This window comes from Tiliqua scincoides, chromosome 2, assembly GCF_035046505.1.
Source record: "Tiliqua scincoides isolate rTilSci1 chromosome 2, rTilSci1.hap2, whole genome shotgun sequence".
NCBI classification, from domain to species: domain Eukaryota; kingdom Metazoa; phylum Chordata; class Lepidosauria; order Squamata; family Scincidae; genus Tiliqua; species Tiliqua scincoides.
Genome location: NC_089822.1, coordinates 91,489,706 through 91,511,434, shown reverse-complemented (window position 1 = coordinate 91,511,434; position 21,729 = coordinate 91,489,706). Strand labels below are relative to the sequence as shown.

Genomic DNA, 21,729 nt, shown 5'->3' with positions numbered 1-21,729 from the left:
TTGTCATGTCACATCTGGCTTCCCAACCCAGAAGAACCTGGCAATGATGTCATTGTTAATTACTTCCTATGGTACTTCAAATAGGTGGACCATGTGAAGTGGTACAGCTGAGGACAAACGTTGAGAAACACTGAACTATAGCATAATATAGTAGTTCTAAAACTTGTTAGCACCAGGGCTCACTTTTTAGAATGACAATCTGTCCAGGACACAGTGTAAGTGATGCCATTAACCTGGAAGAGATGTTATTACCAGAAGTAATATCAAGCAGGAGAATTTTAACACCTTCATACAACAAATGCAAGTAAATGAAAGGTTTACAATAAGCATAAGTTTAAAAATTTATTTAAAATAAGAAACAACCCCTCCAACTGTCCTAAGCAGTTGTTGATCTGTTTAAGCCATTTCTACCCAGCATTGCATATGTGCAGCAGGGACCAAATGTGTACACCTGTGGACCAGGCAAAATGGGTTAGAAAAAATTCCCCAAACATCCCAAAGATGCAATCCTATCCACATTTATCCAGAAGTAAGTTCCATTGACTATCATTGTTAAAAGTACTGATCTGTAATATTTCCCTAAATGCAGTCACATATCATGGTAGCAATAAGTCTAATATATTAAAAATAAACTACACATTGAAATGAATAGGGACTCACCTGAAATTGGCTTGTGACCCACCTAGTGGCTCCCAGCTCACAGTTTGAGAAACATTGGCACAATAAATTTGACACTATAGAGTGCGTGTACATTTTCTTTAGACCTATAAAGGAGACATTTTATAAGTAACATGCTCTTCGAATGCAGAGTGTTCTCACTTTTTGCTAGTTACCTTGAAAGCCACCGCCAATTCCTGAAGGTACAGGAGTCTTTCTTCAAGGAATGGCATTTATTAACTATTTCTGTTTTTATAGTACAACAGGTGATACTTCACGATCAAATCTCTTTGAGGATGCTACAAGTGCACTTGGTAAGTGGTGGTCATCACATGAGTGAATTGTTTATAAAAGAGAAAAGGTCATTGCTTACATCCTGATTTTGCAGCAGCTAAATGTGGTGTTACCTTCAAAACTATACCTTGAAATGGCACATTTAGTGAGTAATATGACATTTGCTTGAATTGACCTACATGACTGTCTCCACACTTGTACGACACTTTGCTCGTGCCTCCTTAGATTATGCAGTTTTCCTGTGAATTGTAGATGGGAAACAGGTAGTCTCATGGTCCAAAGAAACAGCTGCTCCAATTCAATCCTGAGCTGTAATTCAGCAGTCAAATATTGCCCCTACTACTATTGTGTCTAAATAGATGAATGGAATCCCCAGTTGCCTTTCCATGAAGTACCACAGGCTTCAGTGCAAGCTGTTGTGGAGGATGGAGACTTGATGTGTATGATATCTTGTGAAATCTTAACTAGTTTGCTACTATGTTTAGAAGCTTGCATCATTGTATTTTGTGAGCATTAGTGTCTGGGCTCTTGTGAATGGTGTATGAATTATGAAATGGTCATGCAACTACTCTCATAATTCAACTGTTCATCCTTTTCAGTTTATTACTGAAGCCTTGAATAAGCGGTGGTTTCAGTCCTGATTTGTTCTCGTTTAAGCCACCTCTGGTTAGTGTGGCCATAGTAAAGAAGGTACTAATAAAATGCAAATCAACTGCCAGTAAACAAGATAACTTGTTAATGCAATAGATTGTGCTGGCACATTTTGCAGCCCATCTAGAGTGAGTAATAGCCATCTTGTGAAGAACAAAAGCATTGTAAGCATATCTGCTTCTGCAGCATATGCGTTTAGTAGCCATATACTACAGATTGTTTTTCTAGAGATGTGGTGAATGCACAGTAAGGATAGCTTATGCACAGTCGGATTGTTCACGGTAGCTTGCTTGGTCTAAACGATGGTGTATATGCAGATAGCAGATGGTCTGTCTTTATTATATTATTGCTTCACGGTGCCTCTCAAATCCAGCATGAAGTTAGAGACAAGGTCTTGCCTTTTTGTCAGGTCATGCTTGCTGCTGAAAAGAGCATTTGTGAATTCCTAGTTAACCCATTTCTTCCCAGACCACAGGTGTACACATTTGATCCCTGTTGCGTATGTACAACATTGGGTAGAAATGGCTTAAGAACTAAGTGTGAATATCACCTGACCGAGGAGATACCTGTCACTTGGTTCTAAAACTGCATATTGTGCCATCTATGTTGAAAATTCTTCAGAAGTACTGTTAGAAAACAGGAGTTCAAGTATGGATACCTCTCTATCAGCTTTGTTGATTAAAAAGTGCTGTAGAAATTTCATTTGCGTTTCTGCAACTTCTAGGTCTTTCCTCAATATTCGTCATACTTTTTCTTAGTCCTGTAGTTGCATTGCCTCTCTATTATTTCACATTTTTATACCTCCTCCAAGTAGCTTTCTCCAAGGAGCTCAAGGTTGTATTAATGGTTTCTTCCCTTCTTTTGTACTCATAACAACTCTGATATAGGTGAGGCTGAGAGAGAGTGACTGATCCAAGGTCACCACTCATGGCTGAGTGATTCTTTTAATGTACTTTAATATTTTTGGCTTGGCCTGCGTAATTGTAGATTTTTCATTTAATCTGGAAAAGTTTATGCTGCTCTTGTAACAAAATGTTCACTTTTGAGTCTTTACCTAATTGACTCTTCTTAGATTTGTTTGTGAGAATCTCTTGTCTAGTTCTCATAAGATTCCTGATACATGCATTAATATTTATCTTCCATGTAATTTTGAAATGAATGAAGTATTGAACTCTCTCAACTGTTTGGAATATTTTTATATTTGTTAGGAAATTATGTCTTAATAAGCCTATAATGAGGAGAACTGAAGGAAAAGAAGAAACACACACTATTTCAGGTGTAGAGGTACAAATACAAAAGTCAGAAAAGAGCTATTTATAAATCTGCTGCCTTCAGGGCTGTGGTTGGATTTTTGTTGCCTTGAACTATATCCACTCATGCCGAAGTTTTTATTTCCACTTTTATCTCTTCCTAAGTTGTAATCTGTGAGCCAATTTAAGGAACTGAATAAAGAAATTTAAAAGAAATTGCTGGTGTGCCTGAGCTCTAGGTGATCGATAGGTTGCCCATTTCTCTTTGCCATCTCTTGCTGGGATGTAGATTGCCCAGAAGAAGGGCGCAACAGCAGCTGTGGGAAGGGGCACTGAGGCTGGGCAACTAGAGGATGAACCAGCATTTCAGAGTATGGTACTGTGGCAGAGGCAGCATCTTGTGGGTTCAGACATGTGATGTTAGTAAAGAGAAGAGGGGCAAGTAAAAATGTTTCAAGTAATATACTGAGCATTGTAAACGTATTTAGCAATCTGGAATGAAAGAGAGCATTGTTTTACAGTGGCCAGGATTGAGTGCTGAGTATGAAGCCTGCTAAGTCATTGTATTTGTTTTTTATTGCATAAACTAAATTTAGATACTGTTTTCTCAAATCAGCATATAACTTTTCTTATCTCAATCTATGCTGCTCTGGTCTTCAGTAACAGGTCAGTCCTATGAAAATATGGTGACAGAGATCATGTCAATGGGATATGAGAGAGAGCAAGTAATTGCTGCACTGAGAGCCAGCTTCAACAATCCTGACAGAGCAGTGGAGTATCTTCTAATGGTGAGCGTATTCTCATCTTTCAGTGTTGGCTTCCCTGTCTTCCATTGAATTACCCTGAATATGACTCTGAGAGGTGAGGGGAAAAATGCAAGATTGAAAATGTAAGAATTAAAGCGTGATTTGTATAGTGAATATATTGGATTTGTCTTTTGCTGTTCCGACAGAATCCTTTAGTCAAAATTCTAAGAACTGCATTCCTCTTCCTTATTATATAAAAAATTATGTGTTGCCTTGGGCCTGTAAAACAGTTTGACAGTACAGTTGGAAACTGGTCCTATATGGAGTTCTTCAGTGTTCATTATTTTGGTGTTCCCTTGACAAGGTTATTTTGTAATGGCTTGAGTTTTTTTTTTTTACCTCTAAAGAAATGGGAGGATTCCCGCGTAAGGGCAACTTCAAAGGACTTTCCTGCAGAGCTCTATTTAGGAAATGCATCTATACTGTCACATCTGAAATGCAGCATGTTCCTTTTGCCACAGATATTCTGCTCAGAAAGCCAGTGTTTCTAAGCTAAGGAAATGTCCAAGACTAGTTAATCCTGAACTCATGGACTCCTCATTTTAGGGTATTCCTGGAGACAGAGAGACTCAAGGTATGGCTGATCCTCCTCAGGCAGCTAGTACTGGTGCTTCTCCATCATCAGCAGTGGCAGCGGCGGCAGCGGCGGCAGCAGCTGCTACAACTACTACCACCACAACTACTACTACTAGCTCAACAGGAGGTAAGGCTGTCAAGTTTCAGCAGACCGCTCTGCAGCTGATGTTCACATCAGACTCCTTAGTCAATGGGGTTTGCAAAATCCCCCCTTCCCTGGATTGCTTGCTGTACAATACCTGGATCTAGCTGGTTTGTGACATCACAGTGTAAAGTCTGTAAAACAACTAGACTAACTACTCTTGGTGCCAATTTTGCAAGTTGCACTCTGAAGACAAATGCTTAGAGTTGAGGGAGATGTGTTTCTAGGAATCCAGGTCATTGTGTCCTGGAAATACTCTATTACAGCGGTTCCCAATGTTATTGACAGCGTGACCCACCTCATCTGCAGTGGGTCATGACACGCCTGATGGTGCCAGGAGGCCTCTTCTAGGCCATGCTATGCTGGTGACCCATTCTACAGGCATCTGTGAGCCTCAGAATGGCCTGCAGAAGCCGCCAATAGCCACTTCCAGTTTTCGGAGGCAAACTTGAAGTTGCCGAGTTTGACCCAGAAGAAGCTTCCGAGGCTTCCCAATGTCTCCAGAATGGCTCCTGTTTGGAGCCATTTGGATGTAAGGACAGGCTGGAGGGCTCAACTGGTGACCCAACAGTGAGTGAGTTGTGACCCACAGTTTAGGGAAGGCTGCTTTATATTATAGCTGGTCTAGGCAGGGAAATCCTTTTTGCATTGATGACTAGTAAAATCATAAATTGGCCTCTAGTATGTCAAGTTGTATTTGAGGAAACAAGGTTTTTTTCCCCCCTCAGAATTGCCATTACAGATTGGCTAAAATGAAACCCCTCTTGCTCTAGATGTTTAACCAATCTTTGCTTTGTAGGCTGCCTGTGTGTGTTAAATTGTGGTGCACACTTGTGTTTGAAAATGAGGTGGCACCACTTATAAGAAATGCACATGCTTTTTTCCTCACAGATTGCTAACTCCATGGTGTGTGTGCTTTCTTTTTACTTGTTTTTGGGATTCTGAGAATATACAGATCACCTTCAGGCTCTAGCTTTATACTTGCTGCACCAAAATGAAAAGTTGTATTGTATTCAAAATTAATTCTTACCCCTATTTTGGACCTTGTGGTTCCTAAAACTTAGTTATTTGATTTTTCTCTATAAACCACTTTGTGAACTTTTAGTTGAAAAGAGGTATATAAATACTGTTAATAATAATAATTAATAATAATAAAACTTGACTTCTCATGTTGCAAATTCTGTCTAGAGCTGCATCTTTTAAAAAACATTCTTTAAATTTAGCAAGCATAGAGTTCTTATGCACTGCAAATTTTCTAATGCACTTCAATATTTAAGAAATTAAAGGACTGTTGTTATTTATGACCTGACTGTCATTGAATATCTCCCCCTCCCGTGTTCTTTAAGATGGTATGAATTGTAAACTAAGAGGAATTGCCTTTGGAGTGGTCAACTCAAAGTCAATTCGTAATAATGATCTGCATGCACATTCCCCCCTCAGCCTTTTCTATCTGCCATATTTTTTGCTGTTCAAATGTTGAACGGAAATTATTGATGCCTCTTTAAAATCATACTTTTTTAGGACATCCACTTGAATTTTTACGAAACCAGCCTCAGTTCCAGCAGATGAGACAAATCATTCAGCAGAATCCGTCTCTTCTGCCTGCATTGCTACAGCAAATAGGCCGGGAAAACCCACAGTTACTGCAGGTGACTTTTAAAGTATTTTGGGTTGTCTTGTGTCCTTTCAGGCTGCATTTATTAAGGATGGTGGAATGCTTGGTGGGGGAAGAGGGAGTCCGTAAACCAAATAAGCCATCTTGATAGTGATGAAATACTCTCCCTTATTGCATTGCAAGTACTCTTCTCAGTTGTTAACTGTTTACATTGTGCAAATGTAGGTTGCTGCTAGTGCACAAGTAGTTTGAGGCACTTGGTAGAATGAATATGCTTTATTTAAGTGTATTGTTTGCTTTTGTCCTCGCATGCACCACAGCAAATAAGTCAACACCAAGAACATTTTATTCAGATGTTAAATGAGCCTGTTCAAGAGTCAGGTCAAGGGGGAGGTGGCGGCGGCGGTGGCGGTGGAGTAGCTGAAGCTGGAAGCCGTCATATGAACTATATACAAGTAACACCTCAGGAAAAAGAAGCTATAGAAAGGGTAAGTTTTGGTGGTGGGCAAGGGGGAGTTGACATGAATAATTTGGGGCTCACTGTTTTGACCCTTTTCCATAATTATGGTCCATACTGTAATACTCCTTAGTTTCCTATGTAAGCTGCTTTGTGATTTTTGTTGTTGGAAAGCAGTATTTAAATATACTGAACTTGTTGGCTCTGCTTTTGAGTGCTCAGAATACTTAACTTACATTATTTGACCCTGTGCCAACTTTACACTTGGTTTTATTGCTTTAACCATCATTAAGATTTACATTTGAATACTTGTATTAGTAATTAAGCCAGCTTCTTCATGGTCTTCCTTCAGGCCCCCCTTCCTGGTCACTCTATCCCATTCTGCCCTGGACAACTTCCTTTCCATGACCTCTCTCCCAGAGGATCCCTGTTTTACCCCTTTTACCTTTTTCACCTTTCTCTTGCAGCAGCAAAACATAACCATGGTAGGATTCTGAACTGATTCCAATTTAGATGGTTCGGGCTTGAAATGGAAATCATGAATGTTGTGTTTTTTCCTTCTGCAGTTAAAGGCACTAGGATTCCCTGAAGGACTTGTGATACAAGCATATTTTGCATGTGAGAAGAATGAAAACTTGGCAGCCAACTTCCTTCTACAACAGAACTTTGATGAAGATTGAAAGGGAGAGACTTTTAAAAAAAAATCTCACATCACACCAGTGCATTACACTAACTGTTCACTGGATTGTCTGGGATACTTGGGCTCATATCCATGATATTTGGTGTAAGGTTTGGGGGGGGAGGGAAGGGAGAGAAATCTAGAAGTGATACAAGGAAAGAAAAGCATGTCTGCTTTAAATCAGCAGATGAAAGTGTAAAATACTATACAACCAAAAATCAGCTTTTTTGCAGATCTTTAGTTCCTTCTATAAACTGTAAGTTTATTTCCCACCCCCTCCAAGTTTTCACTCTTTTAGTGTACTAGTTCCCAAACTTAGTGTGGTGCCCTGCTTTGTTTCTTTTTAATTAACATTGGTCTTGAAGATAGCCTTTGCTACCTAGAATCAACAGTCTGTATTTCATGGTAACACTGGATAATGGCTTTGTAAATTGAAAGAAAAAATATATTTGAGCAATTGTAAAGCATAAATGCCAAAAATGTAGGTGGTGGGTTTTTTGCTGCTTCAGATGTATCAAATTACTGCAAGAGGCCCATTATTTCACATGAAGTGCTGGATTGAAAATTCAAATTTAAAACCGCTCATTATTTTAAATTCTTGATCATTGTGAGAGATCACTTCTTGTCCTCATCCCCTTCTTTATTTTATAATATAAATGGAGATGTTATACACACAGATGCAAGAAAAATTATACTACTTCCTTTTGGACAGACTACAAAAACCTAATTATTGTTTACTTCAATGTTGGGTTATAGCAAAGTTCTTTTAAAACAAAACTATTGCATGTTTGAGTTTGATGTATCCCTTTTTGTGAATTGAGCACTTTTTATTGCCAATGAAGAAAATGTAAACTCTCCATCCTAGTCAAAGTATTTATGAAGAAATGAGATTCCATCCTACCTATATTTTTGTTTAAGGCAAAATCTGATGAATACAGCTGCAAGTATTTCAAAACTAGGTGTCTTAAATGCTTGTAATCTTATAGTTTCAATCTCTGGGACTCTAAAGGCTATTGTCATTTGTATTGCTTTAAAAAGGACTGTAACGTTCCAGTAACTTGCCTTCTCTTCTGTTTAAAAGCATTGTGAAAATATTTTGCTTTTGAAGAGATGTTCAAAAAGTCATGGGAAAATAGATGAACAATCAAGTTATTGGATCCTTAAAGATTATGCACATCCCCCTTTTACTTCCTATTAAAAGTAACATCTAATTGTAAGGTTTTGAGTCTTATTTCTTAGTACTGCCTTGTGAATTTTGTATATTATGTTCTTTACTCCAAAAGCTGTGCCTGAATTTATTTTATGCCACTGCTGAAGTTACATCTTGTTCCAGCAAAGAGAGCCAGCAACTAGAAGCCTTGAGAAAAAGCCTGGTCCTCCAGTTTTCAAGCAAAGTCTGGAGAGAGTGGCAGGCATTGCTCTTTCACAGCCCAATCCTGAGCTGCACCAGGGGCAACCAGGCGGCACCGATTCTGCGTGCCTCAGGCTACTGCAGGAGGCGCCTTGGGAAAAGGGGACTTTTGTTCCCTTCCCCTGGGTAAGGGAAGCAGCCCCGCAATGGGGCTACTCACTTTACTGCCAACCAAAAGGTTGGCAAAAGGTTAGCAGTAAAGTAAAGGCGCCCATGTAGGGTGCAGATGTCCGCCTCCAGCCCACCCCCCTCCCTGTGTCACGCCCCCTCCCTGCCCTCACTCCGCCCCTGCTGGCCTCCCCCCTCCCCGGAATGCCTCCTCCCCACCCCCCTTACTATGCTGTGGCTTGGCGGTCCATAAGACCACTGAGCCACGGAGGCTGGGTGACCGCCCCACGCTAGCATGGGCAGGAATCCGGCGGAGAGGCTCGCAAACGTGCCTCACGACAGTACTCGGTGGCATGAATTGGTGCCTCAGCTGAGGATCTGCCTTAAATGTGAAATTAATTGCAATTCAGTCTTTTTTTCCTTGTTTACCTGGTGTTGTATTTAAATTTAGCCCGAGCTGTGTGGAATGAGGTGCTACAACTACTGATGGAAGATCGTTTTTGAGACGGACCCTTCTGCCCACAGTTTCCTGACTCTATTTTGAAATCTGTTTGCTTCAGAAATGAAGCACCTTCTCACAATACTGAAGGGCCATGCTTGAAAGGAAGAGGATACAATTGCCATACTGCACTTGGCAATCTGGCTAGTATGAGGAGCCAAATAAGTTCATAAGAACAGCCCCACTGGATCAGGCCATAGGCCCATCTAGTCCAGCTTCCTGTATCTCACCGGCCCACCAAATGCCCCAGGGAGCACCCCAGATAACAAGAGACCTCATCCTGGTGCCAAGTTCCAAGTTTGGCAAAATTGGTTAGTAGAATTTGTCACTGTAATCATGGGCTCATATTCTTAAACCTTTTGTGTGTGTCATAAGTCCCTCCATATGGAGTACAATTGCAGCAGTGAGGACTAGTAGAAATGCTATTTTACCGTGTACAGGAGGGCATTCAGAAATCCGCCTCTCTCACCTGCAGTCTTAGGTGGTGCAGTTCAGAATTGTCTTGCCTCTGTTGAAATGATAGTTGTAAACAAGCAGTAGCTTGCTAGCTAGCTAGCTAGGCACTGGTTGCCTCCTTGTGGAAGAGAAGGAAGTGTTCTCCAGTGGTGCCATGGAAGGGTCAGTCCTATGAATGGGAAGCTCATCCGTCAGGCAGGCAGGTCAGATGGCAGGAGACTTGCTAAGAGGGGAGGGGCTCCCATTGTGTCCCAGTCTGGACAAAGCCTTGATTGCCCCATCAAGTGTTCACCTTGCCACTACAGAGCTTGAATTGCTGAGTCTTGTGAAGAAAGGTTGCTAAACAGCCCAATCCATTAGATAATTCTGGAAGACAGAAAACCTAAGAGTGACCCCATAAGGGCCCTGAACGCTGCTGTGTCACCAACTAAAATGCTAACAACGTAGGATGCCTCGCAACCAAGTAGGGGAGTTCACATGTAGTGTCAAACCCTCCCGCTTTCCCCTATCTCTAGGAGCAGATTTTAGAGTGTGCAGGGAACTGGTGAAGGAAGGAGAAACTGACAAATTGTTTGTCCCTCTTGCATGAGCTCTCCAGAGGACAACTAATACTTGTGCAGTTTGAATGCAACTGGTTAGCTTTAAGTTGTGTGCTTGTTTCTCTGCAAGAGTATAGTGGAATACAATCCAAACTGGGATCTCAGTGAAAGAATTTAACTTTCCCACCTCGCCTCTTGCTCTGTCTTCTTGTTTGCCCCCTCTGCAGCTTTTCACAGGAGAAAAGAATCCAATTGTGCTGATGGAAGTTCCCCGAATCACTATAGCAGGGGAGGAGGAGATAAACGATAGCAATCTAGCACATGCTTCAAGTAACAGCTAGTCTGATGGTCCATTCCCTAATTTGCCCTATATAATATGCATAATGATTCTGTAGGATTCTATTATGATTGGTGGAAGTTCTCTCAGGAGCAGGGGGGTAGAGGAAGACAAGCTAGAAATTCTTGGACTCCTGCTAGCTGATGACTTGTATTGAACCTAATCTCTATATTGTAAAAGTGCTACATGCTAGGTATTGCAATTGCCTTTAGGATTAAGCTTAGGTGATAATGTTAGCATGTGCAAATGCTCTGTGGTCAACTTTATATTCATGAGTATGAGCACTTTGCCAAGTGAGGGTGCAGTGAATAGATTCATATTGCACAGAGCAGGCTACAAGGGAAATGGCTGGTTACTGTGTTTTTTTCTGATGGGAAGCAATTGATCTACACACAGCAGGGAATCATAGCTGAGGTGTATCTGTAGGATGTATGTTTTTCAGACACCCATTTGTCACATCACACTTGGTGTGATTCTTAATCACATTCTTAAAAGACACTATATGAAGAGATCATAGAAGTTTAAGAGAGTTGACATGAAGGAAACTTGTTGCAGTCTTAACCGTTAACAAGCTTGCGGCATGGTAACCCATGTGTCTTTGGCTTGCTTACTATGGGTGCAGTCCTAACCCCTTATGTCAGTGCTTTCCAGCACTGGCATAGCAGTGCCAGTGGGACATGTGCTGCATCCTGCAGTTGGGTGTCACTCACCGAGGCCTCCTCAAAGTAAGGGAATGTTTGTTCCCTCACCTCAGAACTGCATTGACCTTATGTCAGTGCTGGAAAGCACTGACATGAGGGTTTAGGATTGCGCCCTATCCTAGATAGAACAGTAGTTCTCAAGAGATGGGTCAGGGGCCAGAACGGGATCCTTCTTGAAGGTGTCACGCAGCTCTAGCCAAGGGAAGCTACTGTCCTAGAAGGCAGTCAGGATGGACCATTGCTGTGCAGGGCTTAGTTGCTGCAATCTGGTGGTAGTTGATCTGTTTTAACATGTGGGAGCCAGAATGTAACTCTGTTAAATAGAAGGATGGTCTCTCAGTAGTTCAAAGTCTGCACACCCTGACAATTTTAATGGGAGGAGCACTGCTCACTACCTGCCATGGAATAGAGTGGCAAATACTGTGGCACATTAAGGTAGGGTCATGTCCTTAAGGCATAAGTAACTAATTTGCAATATAGTGACCACAGATGCCATGCAGGTTGTGGAGCATTTAGGCAGGAGTTGGAAAGATTAAAGCCATTTCTGCCCAACGTTGCATATACGCAACAGGGATCAAATGTGTACACCTGTGGGCTGGGCAGGAATGGGTTAAGCTGTTGTGTGAGCTCAGCACTGTAGAGCAGTGTTTCTCAACCAGTGATACCACCAGAGGTATTTGAGGTGGAGTCCAGTGGTGTGCATTGGACCCCCAGACCCTGCCACCTGGCGAGATCAGCAAATGTGACAAGATGAAACTCAACTCTGTGGGTAGAACTCCAGTGTGCCTTTTGCATGCTCTAAAAGCCCTCCTGCCCATCCTGAGCCTCTTCCTGGTATTTGTCGCATTGCGCCTGGCCTCCCAATCTGGATGATGATGTCATTGTCGTTACTTCTGGTGCTGCTTCCAATAAGTGGACCATGTGAAGTGGTAAGGTGCAGGCCAAACATGGAGAGAAACACCTGTAGAGGCAAAACTACATCACAGAATTGGATTGCAGGCAGAGCTGCCTAAGTCTTGTGATGTGCCTTAACATTACTCCCATTGTGGACTTTGAGCATATTTGGCAAAACACATTGACTGACACTGTCTAAAGCAGGGGTGCCCAAACCCCAGCCCTGGGGCCACTTGCGACCTTTGAGGTCTCCTAATCTGGCGCTCAGTGAGCCCCTAGTTTCCAATGAGCCACTGGCCCTCTGGAGACTTGCTGGAGCGCGCACCGGCCTGATGCAACTGCTCTCAGCGTGACAGACAACTGTTCGACTTCTGGTGTGAGCTGCGGGACAATGGCTCCCTCCGCTGCTTGCTGTTTCACGTCTGTGATGCAGCAGCGGCAACAAAGGAAAGGCTGGCCTTACTTTGTGCAAGTCCTTTTATAGGCCTTGACCTATTGCAAGACCATTCATTCATATAAGTTCCATCTCTAATATATTCATTTATGTAAATTTATTCAAATTTGAAATGTAAATTTTTTTCCCTGGTCCCAGACACAGTGTCAGAGAGATGATGTGGACCTCCTGCCAAAAAGTTTGGACACCCCTGGTCTAAAGGGTTCAGAAAAGAGCCTGAAGCACGTGGTGAAAACAGTGCTTAGAACTAAGTACGATAGATCACTGCTTGCATGGAGGCTTCTTGGGATAAGGCTACCTGCTACTTACGAACGGAGATGTAAGTGGGGAGTAAGATTTCTCAACTTACTGAAAAGGAATTTGGCTCCTTGATAGAAGCTTTTCTTACATGCCTGAAATACCAGGTTCTGACCTTGGCACCTGCAAGGGTCACCTGCAAGAGCTCCATCAGAGGCCTTGAAAAATGAGGCTGCTGACAAGAGTAGAAAATTCTGGCCATGCGGCAGCTCATTATATCTTAATATGGATGTTAATACAGTGCATAGCTGAGTTATGAAATCTGGTGATGTTACAATACAGATACAGTAGGTTTTAGCATATATGAATAAATAATAAAACTACTACACCTTGAGGGTAGCTCACCAGCTGTGGTTGCTCAGAGCCTGAATTAATGAAACACAGCTCTGGCAAGTGTCTGTCACAATTATGAAATGGAACCTCTCTGCCTGATGCTGGGGACAAATAGGAGGGGGTTGCTGTATCATATCCTGTTTGACAGCAACCAGAGGTATCTGGTTGGCCATTGTTAGAAGCTGAAAGATGGATGAGGTGGACGGACTGACTCAGCAAGGAAATCTATATGTTTTTTTCTTTTCCTCCTCACGTTGGATCCCCTAGTCCAGTGGTTCCCAAACAGTGAGTTGTGACCTGATTTTTGGTGGTTCTCCAAAGGGTAATGAAAAGATCAGATAACTAACAGCCCAATCCTATCCACACTTTCCTGAGAGTAAGCCCCATTGACTCTAATGGGACTTGCGTCTGAGTAGACATGCATAGGATTGGGCTGTAACTGCCTCAAGCCTGAGGCTATTGAAAAGTCATATTGCAGCTGCTAATTACCCTCAAAGAGCCCAGGTCCTTCAGTTTTCAAAACAGCTGCCAACTGCAAGGAGCTGAGCTCCTGCAGTTTGCAAGCATGTGTAGAAACAGAGAGATAAAGTTTGAGGGTCCTTTTGTGGTTACTATTACTTATAAATACATTTTATTTCTTCTAGATCACCTTTTTTTAAAGTCTCAGAAACCTAGGTGGGTCCCAATAGAGTTTTAAAAAGTGAGTCCTGGTGCTAAAAGGTTTGGGAACTGCTGCCAGGCTGCTCAATCCTATGCATGTCTACTCAGAAATAAGTCCCATTAGAGTCAATGGGGCTTACTCCCAGAAAGTGTGGATAGGATTGGGCTGCTAGTCAATAATCCCTGGCAACATAAAATGTACCACAACCACAGAGCAAGGGTGCTGTTTTGGGAGGCGGGGGCAAGAATCACATGTCAAGTAAGAAGAGAGGCAAGTGGGCCTGCACCAGGAGGCTGTTTTCCAACAGCCGAGCCCCACAGAACAGCAGGTGTAGGGGATCCAGACACAAAGCTTGCAGCTGTGGTGAAGTACCTCTACTATAAGCAGTAATGGAAAAGTGGGTTGCTCTCCTTCCTTGAGAAAAGGGACCTAGCCACCACAGGTTTAAATTTATTCTTAAATCTAAGAGGACATTTCATTCAAGGACCTTCTGGATTTTTGGGACACACGACACATTTTTTTTTTTTTGGGGGGGGGGGGGGAGGTCCTCTGGTTTATTCTAACCTTAAATTATACTGACTTTGTTTGAACCAAGTCACATGCATCTCCCAGCTTATTTCATTTCCTGTTTCTTGATACTGACCCAAAGCACATCTTTGGTCAGCTGACAATGTGTGAATCTACTAACTTTACTCAAAGCAGCCTCTCTGCTTCCTGCTCTCAGCTTGGCAAGGTAAGAACACTTCTTGTTCTTGGGCTGAGTTCTTTTTTTAATTAGAAAAACAAGGAAGTGATGCTTCCAGCATGCTGCTAGCATGCTTCCAGTGCAGTTATTTTAATCCGGCCCAGAATGTGTGCACATTTGGCTGCTGCATATAGTATGCAGCCTTGGGCAGGGATGGGTTAAAAACAGCTAGATAGCATCCCCTCATTGAAATCTATTGTAGGGAGGTTGCCATCATCTAACCCTGCACTGCATGTGCTATGGAGGCTGCCATGTTCCCCACAGGTTCCTCCATTCATTTTCCTAGAAAATTGGTGGGAGTGACACAAGCGTGGTGGTGGCCGTCTTTCCTAGCTCCGAGCTCACTGGGAAAAATTCTAGCTTTGCTAGCATGCTAGAACCTGAAAAAGAATGCACCCCTAGCATGCTGGAACCTAAAAAAAAAAAAAAAAAAAATCTCACCAGAGCTTCTAGTGCTAGAAGCTAAAAAAGAGTATAGCCTTGCTTTCTTCATCAGACATGCTGTTTCCACCTTCTTGTTCCAGAGACATGTCGAAAGTAGGAATATTAATACCTAACTTTACCATGTGAATATTGGCCCTTAACTAGCCTGTGGGTCTCATTATAACTAAAAACAAACCTGTTGTGTGTTTGATTGTGTTTTGTTTGCCCTACATTGGAAAGAAAATCGTCTTTGGCATTACAAGAAAATGTAATCCCTCTCTGCCCTCAATATTTTTAAAAGAAAAATCTTTTTTTAAAAAATTCTTTCTTTTTTTTTTTTTTAAAGGCTGCCAGGAGGTGGCAGTTTGTTTCTGAAGTGTCTTTCGGGTGATTTTAATGCTTGGTCTTGATTAAAAGTGAGGAGCCAAGGCAACTGATCATTTAAATTTTGATGCGGCATTTCATGGTTGAGTACTTTGTGGTTAAATATGACGTTTTAGATTGTTTTCTAAAAAGGAAAAACTGGGTGAAAGGTTTAAAAAAAAAAAATCCGGATTGTGTGTATGTGTACTTAAGGAGGGGGAAAAAATTCTGAGCCCAACAAATTCTTATTTTGTGCTATAAGCATGGGATCCTGTGATTTGTTTATGTCACAGTATGTACACTTGAACATGTTTTTCTTTTTGTTTATTGTTTTCTTCCAGCTCTGTCTGTAATGGGAAAGGCCGTTCAGTGTGTAGTAATCCCCCAAGAGCTGGAAACTTTATTGGTTCAAACCTGTATTTTCTGGGATTTCAGAAGGCCCAGGTTTCCCACATGTTATCCATTGCTAAAAGGCTGCAATATGATATTGTTACCCTCTGACAAGCATCTCATGCTCGTATTTCAGTGTCTCTTTCATGGTGTGGTGTTGGGTTATCCTGCTGTGGTTTTTCTGTTCTTCCGGGGGTGCCTTTCCTTCACCCCTTTTAGTGGATACCTGTGGGAGAGAATATGAAGACTTGGGCAATGAGTGAAACTAGGGACCTTCAGAATGGGAGTCAGTCACTGGAAGGGCAGGGAGGGCAAACTGCAGCAGGTCATTCACTGAGCTGGGCAGTGGGGCGGTTTTGATGCCAAAAAGTACACATGCACACGCGCGCACACACACACACACACACACACACACACACACACACACACACACACAAAATGGCCAGCAAGCAGCTTGGTAAAGCTGCACTGGAACTGTGATAGAGCCAACAATCACCACAGGGGCAATGGATGGTGACACCGGGAGGTGCCCCCCTCCCTACTTCCTGAGGTCACTTGTGCCAGTTGCCCCCGCACCATGTATGCCAGCAGACCTTCGCCCCTCCCATAACAGGATTGAAATTTGATAAGGCAGGCTAGAATAATAGTCCTTGGGAATCATTTCCCCTGGGGTATGAGGGAAAAGGACCCTTCTGTTTCAAATGTGTTAGTTCAGTATCTCAGAAGGAAAAGAGCTCTCTGTGTTCCAGAAGTCTTCTTGGTAGTAGCAAGAAGTACCAAGAACTTGCTGATGATCAGAAATAACCATACTTTAGATACTACATGCAGAGGAATGCCAAAAACATGGAACAGAGTTGCATACTGTCGGAGTGCATTGGGTCATGTTTGACCCAAGCCAAAAGTGGAACATTTTTTTCCTGTTGAAGTGAATTATGCCATCCTATGTAGAAACCTTTGACATTATAGTACTATTGGATCTCATTAGAGTCTTTGAGGATTGCAGTGTGATGCTCCATATTGCCCGTACTCTTTCAGGTGTGTTTGGTATCAGCTTGCTGGGAGGCCCTTAGACACAAGCATTACTGGGGGTTACCTTTTGTATGTGAATGCTCCAACACCCATTAATTTCTGTAGTGATCTACCAAAATCCATGCAGTTTTCAACACATAGTTGTGAAAGGTGTGATGTCTTCTTGGTCAACACCAACAAAATCAGATCTTATATTTTTATTTCTTAGTTCTACTGTTGCCATGAATGCTTGGGAAACAAGGTTGCTGTGTTCCTTCCTTCCTTCCTTCATTCGAGTGTGATATTTTCTAATCCCCTTGGAGGACTGTTTTTGGTGAAAGCCATTTCCAGTCTGTCCGTTCTTCAGCATCTAGAAAGCCTTCAGGCATGTCAGCTGGCATTCAGCTGCACCTGCTCCCTAATCTTAGTTTGTGACATGAAATGGTGGCTTTGGTGATTTGTGGCAGGTTTTTGTGAACGAAGGTCACACATGGGTTTCAGAGCTGGCTATAAAGAGAGGAAAATAATTTTATTGCAGAGGTAGAGATTGCTTTGCAGATGAGGCCTGTTGTCCTAATGTGGCTCTTGAGACTTGATCTGACATCTCTGAAATAAATGGGACTGTCCTAGTTTCAACTTCAATGAATTTTACATTGGGCACCATAAAGCAAAACCACTTTCAAGTCTTCCTCAGAATGAAGGCAGAGTCTTCTGTTGTATCTACGTTACCAAAAGATTCAGAATAGATATTCAAGAGCAAACGAAACAATTTTCTCTTACTTTTGTGATCTGATGATCTGATTTGTTGCTTAAGCCTACTATTTGTGGAATTTTCCAGGTGTAACTATTGCATAGTACATATCGGTCACTTAAAGTAGCATCAACAGAGACGCATTACACTACAAGTAACAAAATAAAAGTGAACAAAAAAGTATGAGTTCACCATTATCAGAAAATCAAAAGGCATTTGTTGATTAAGTTTTAATTCTTCAGGAGATTCAAAATGCGAAAGCAGCAGAAACCATATTTCATACAAGCTACCTGATGCACCAAGACTTGTGTTTGCAAGACGAGTTTGTACATAAATGCATAAAGTGCAGGAAGAAAACATTCCATCTTCAGAGTTCTGCAGGAAGCATGATGGCGGCATTAACGCCTGTGGTGTCAACATATCGCCCATGTAATCTTCTGGTAAACAGGTCTTGCAGGGGTTTAGTGTTTGATTATCAAAAACCTGACTAACATGTTTGATGGGTGATGGCAATGCAACAGAATAAGTGTGCCTGCGTGCATTTATGTTTTTGTGTGTGCACCCTTAAATAATATGTGTCCATGAAAGGAGAACTTTCTTCAAATGAGTATGGGGCTTAAATAAAGCCATAAGAAGGAACCCTTCTGGATGGGGCCCATAGTCCAGCCTTCCGTTTCCTATAAGTGCCAGTGAGATGCTTTAGGAAATCTTCCCCCTCTGTCTTCTCCCAGCACCTGGTATTCAGAGAGAGACTGCCCTAGAGAAGCACGGCCATTCCATGGAGCAGCGATGGCTTTACTCAAAAAAGCAGAGCTCACATGGTGCTCTCCCTCCCCTGCACCTGGTAGTAGAATTCCTGGGCTTCATTTTAAGAGGGTAGCACAGTCACCTCCCTGCAGCTCCCCATGACCTTTTAAACTGTTATTCAATACTCAGCTTTTGTCACCGCCTCAGCAGATATGTGACAAAAACAAGGGCACATCCTTTGACTTTCATCAGCCTGTGTTCCAGCTTCACTTTTCACCTTACTGTACACAGGTGTGTATGTGTGTGTGTGTGTGCCTACGTGCATGAACAAAGGTTTACAATATGTAATAAAAGTGTCACACCCACAGCTCCACAAAATGTCAAATTTGGGGATTTTTTTTTTTTTTGGTTTAAGTAATGATAACCTTTTAGGCAGGGCAATCCTGCTGCCCTTTGTTCTTTGTTTGGCAGCAGCTGAATGAGAGTGAGCTTGCTTTCAGGTTCTAAAGGGCATGTTAAGCACATTTCCAACAGGAAAACATGGAGCCCTTTTCAGTGGGAGGTATGTCAGTTTTATTAGGTAGGGGTTGCTCTGGAGACGTATGATGCAGAGAGAACATCAAAGGATAATGGAAGTGACTTGCTCCAGAAGGACATAAATGGATCTGTCTAGGCTAGGATTCTGTTTCCATCTCTGGCTAGGCTCAGGCCTGCATGATTTGCAGAGTAACCAGGGCTTACGGGTACTAGAGGAGGTAAAGCCAACTGGAGGCTTTGGTTTCGGAGGGGTTGGTTTGGCCCTGCCTCCCTCAACCTCCCACCCAACCACCTGTTCTCCCCTAGTGTGAGACTGCCTCTGTTCTCTGCCTTGCTTTGTTTGTCCTTTATCTCCCTCTGCTTTTCAGCTTGAGTGTAGGATGTTGCCTTGCCGTTTGCTGCCCCTCCTCTCCTTCCAATTGCCCTGAAAGGAGAGAAGAGGCGGAATGACACAGCAGCAGCACAAGCCAATTGGCTGACCCCAGAAATGAAGCCAAGAGTTGCTGTGGCAGTGTGGTCGTTCATGAACTGCAGGCGGGCCGGCTGAGCTCCAAGGTGGGTCTTATGTTGCAGGCAGGGTGTTGAGGTAGGTCTCAGCTCTTGACAAGCTGAAGATCAGTGCTTTAGGCATAACTTGGATATTCTTCCTCTATTGCTTGACCCCAGCATTGGATTTTTAAAGATATGGTATACCGTTCTTTCACATGGTGGTATGTTTGGCTCTCATATAGCCACTGAAAATCCTACTTTCCAAGAATTGGTTTCATTTTAAAGAGCCATTTCAGCTTGTGGCCATCTCGACTTCCTTTAATTCCACAACACAGCGGTTTTTTAACTCTCTAGGAGAATTTGCACTGCTGTAAGTCCTTGCGGGGGCGGGGGGAGGCAGCGACGCATCTGCAGGGCTCCCCAGCTGGTCAAAAGTGAAAGTGGAGCAATCACACTCCACTTCCGCAAACCAGAAGCTCCACTTCCACTTCTATCGAGCTGGGAAGCCCTGCAGACACTCCGGCAGGGCTCCCCGCACCCCTGACAGGCTACTGCAGGGACTGGTGCGTGCATCCCAGTCCCTGCAGCCCTCCTGAGCAGCCCAATCCTGGGGCGTCGCTACGCCCCAGTCTGAAAAACACTGCCATAACACGTATGCAAAAGTACTTCTGTCTACTCCTACTCATCTTTACTGAGTGACCCTGAATTATCATATGGAAAGAGAGAAATTTCTCACTCTGCATCCTGGGGAATTTTATAGACCTCTATAATTTGTCCCCTCAGGTTTCCAGTCCCCAAACTCTATAACAAGGGTCTCCAAATGTTTTGGCCAAAAGGCCGCATTAAATATCTGGTAGAGGGCCAGGAAAAAAATTATTTAAATACATTAGAGATGGAACTTAGATGAATGAATAAATTGGTTCAAATTTCCAGGATTTCTCCAAGCACCAACACATACCACAGAAATAAAACACACTTAAAAATAGACCCCCATTCCCCCACCCCATAAGCATAGCTCCGGTCACGTTTGGTTAACTGGGCCAGAAGCTCTCGGGACCAGAGGCTGGCGACGGGGCAGATAGAAGCTGGCCGCGGGCTACATCTGCTCCCAGTGCTGGGGTTTGGAGGTCCCTGCTTTAGAAGATTCTGGAATCAGTTACTGTTTTACAGAAGACTTGGCATGCCAGTGGCACAAACCTTTGTTTTCCGCAACTACAAAGTAATTTGTCCTCTGTTGGCAATCTTGATATCACTGAGGGTGCAATCCTAAGTAACTTCCCGACACTGACTTAGCAGCAATGCAGCCCCAAGGTAAGGTAACAAACATGCCCTTAACCTTGAGGAGGCCCCCTTGACTGCCTCCCCACTGCAGGATACAGTACATGCCACATTGGCACAGCTATGTCAGTGCTGGAAAGATGGTTAGAATTGTGCCCTGAGTTAGATCCAAAGCTCCATGAATAGCAGGAAACTGTGAATGTAATAGGCAGGCTCTATAGGAATTCCCCTGTTTCTGTCAGTGCTAGGGGCTGCTCTTGCACAAAGAGAACATTATTTTGGATGTAGGCAATCTCTGTGTGTAACATTTTAAGAGAGAGACAGAAAACATTCTTTCAATGAGAAGAATGCACTTTCCCCAAACAGAAAAGCATCTTTGGATCCAGTCCGTCGCCATGAGGTATAACTACGAATCCACAAATGCCACTGGCTAGCGCATCTTATTTATTCTGACAAGATCCCCTGGAATCTTCCACATGTCTTGCCAAGCCTCAAGAACCTTGGAAAGCAGAGATGTTTGCAGTACAAGTTCTTGGTCAGAGATTCCTGAGTCAGGAGAAGCACAAGGGGAATGATTCATGCTGAGTCACAAAGAGGCTTGTAAAAGTAGGGGAAGGGGGAGCATTTTACAGGCTCAGGGTCCCTGCTACTCCACTCTCCCTATGGGATGATCCAGAGACCTCACCCCTTCCAGTTCTAGAAGGGAGAGGTTGGTGATGATGACCACAAATGTTGGCTAGCTACCAAAGCCAGTCCAAATGTATTGGATATAAGAGAAAACTCACTTCAGCAAAGTTTCTTAAGCTCTTATTTATTTAATGTTGAAAGTAGAATCAGATTCTGGACCTTTCTAAATCATTTCCTTCTTCACCACCACCACCCCCTTTTTGAAATCACATTTCTCATTTATCATACTGAAAAGTTGAAATGAAGCCCCTGGGTCTTATTCCAGATCTTCCACCACCACCCCCTATTTTTTCTACAGAACTGCTTCCAAATATTTTTATAGTATATTCCAGTTTGTCAGTACTCATTATCAGGGCTGTCAGACCTCCCCTTCCTTCCTCGTTCTTTTACATGACATGATTTCCAGTTGGCATGCTAGACATAGAACTTTGAGTCTTGTGGGATACTTTTGGCCTGCAGATGACAGCTGCACCAATGAACCTATTCCTTTGGAG

At 42.8% G+C, this 21,729-nt stretch overlaps 2 protein-coding genes across 3 annotated transcripts in view; one reads left to right on the top strand and one right to left on the bottom strand.

Moving 5' to 3' along the window:
• Positions 1 to 8,344, top strand: part of RAD23B (RAD23 homolog B, nucleotide excision repair protein) — a 42,691-nt gene extending 34,347 nt beyond the window's left edge. Inside the window, exons 5-10 of one of the 2 annotated variants that reach the window (XM_066614544.1) lie at positions 916 to 971; positions 3,513 to 3,640; positions 4,205 to 4,361; positions 5,898 to 6,025; positions 6,294 to 6,479; positions 7,015 to 8,344. In XM_066614544.1, coding sequence (XP_066470641.1) covers positions 916 to 971; positions 3,513 to 3,640; positions 4,205 to 4,361; positions 5,898 to 6,025; positions 6,294 to 6,479; positions 7,015 to 7,128 — 769 coding nt within the window. In that variant the 3' untranslated portion in view covers positions 7,129 to 8,344. The remainder of the gene's footprint in view (positions 1 to 915; positions 972 to 3,512; positions 3,641 to 4,204; positions 4,362 to 5,897; positions 6,026 to 6,293; positions 6,480 to 7,014) is intronic. The other variant, XM_066614545.1, reaches the window with a different exon arrangement.
• Positions 1 to 21,729, bottom strand: part of LOC136638587 (zinc finger protein 585A-like) — a 904,673-nt gene that overhangs the window by 82,353 nt on the left and 800,591 nt on the right. The gene's annotated exons all lie outside the window — the stretch shown is intronic.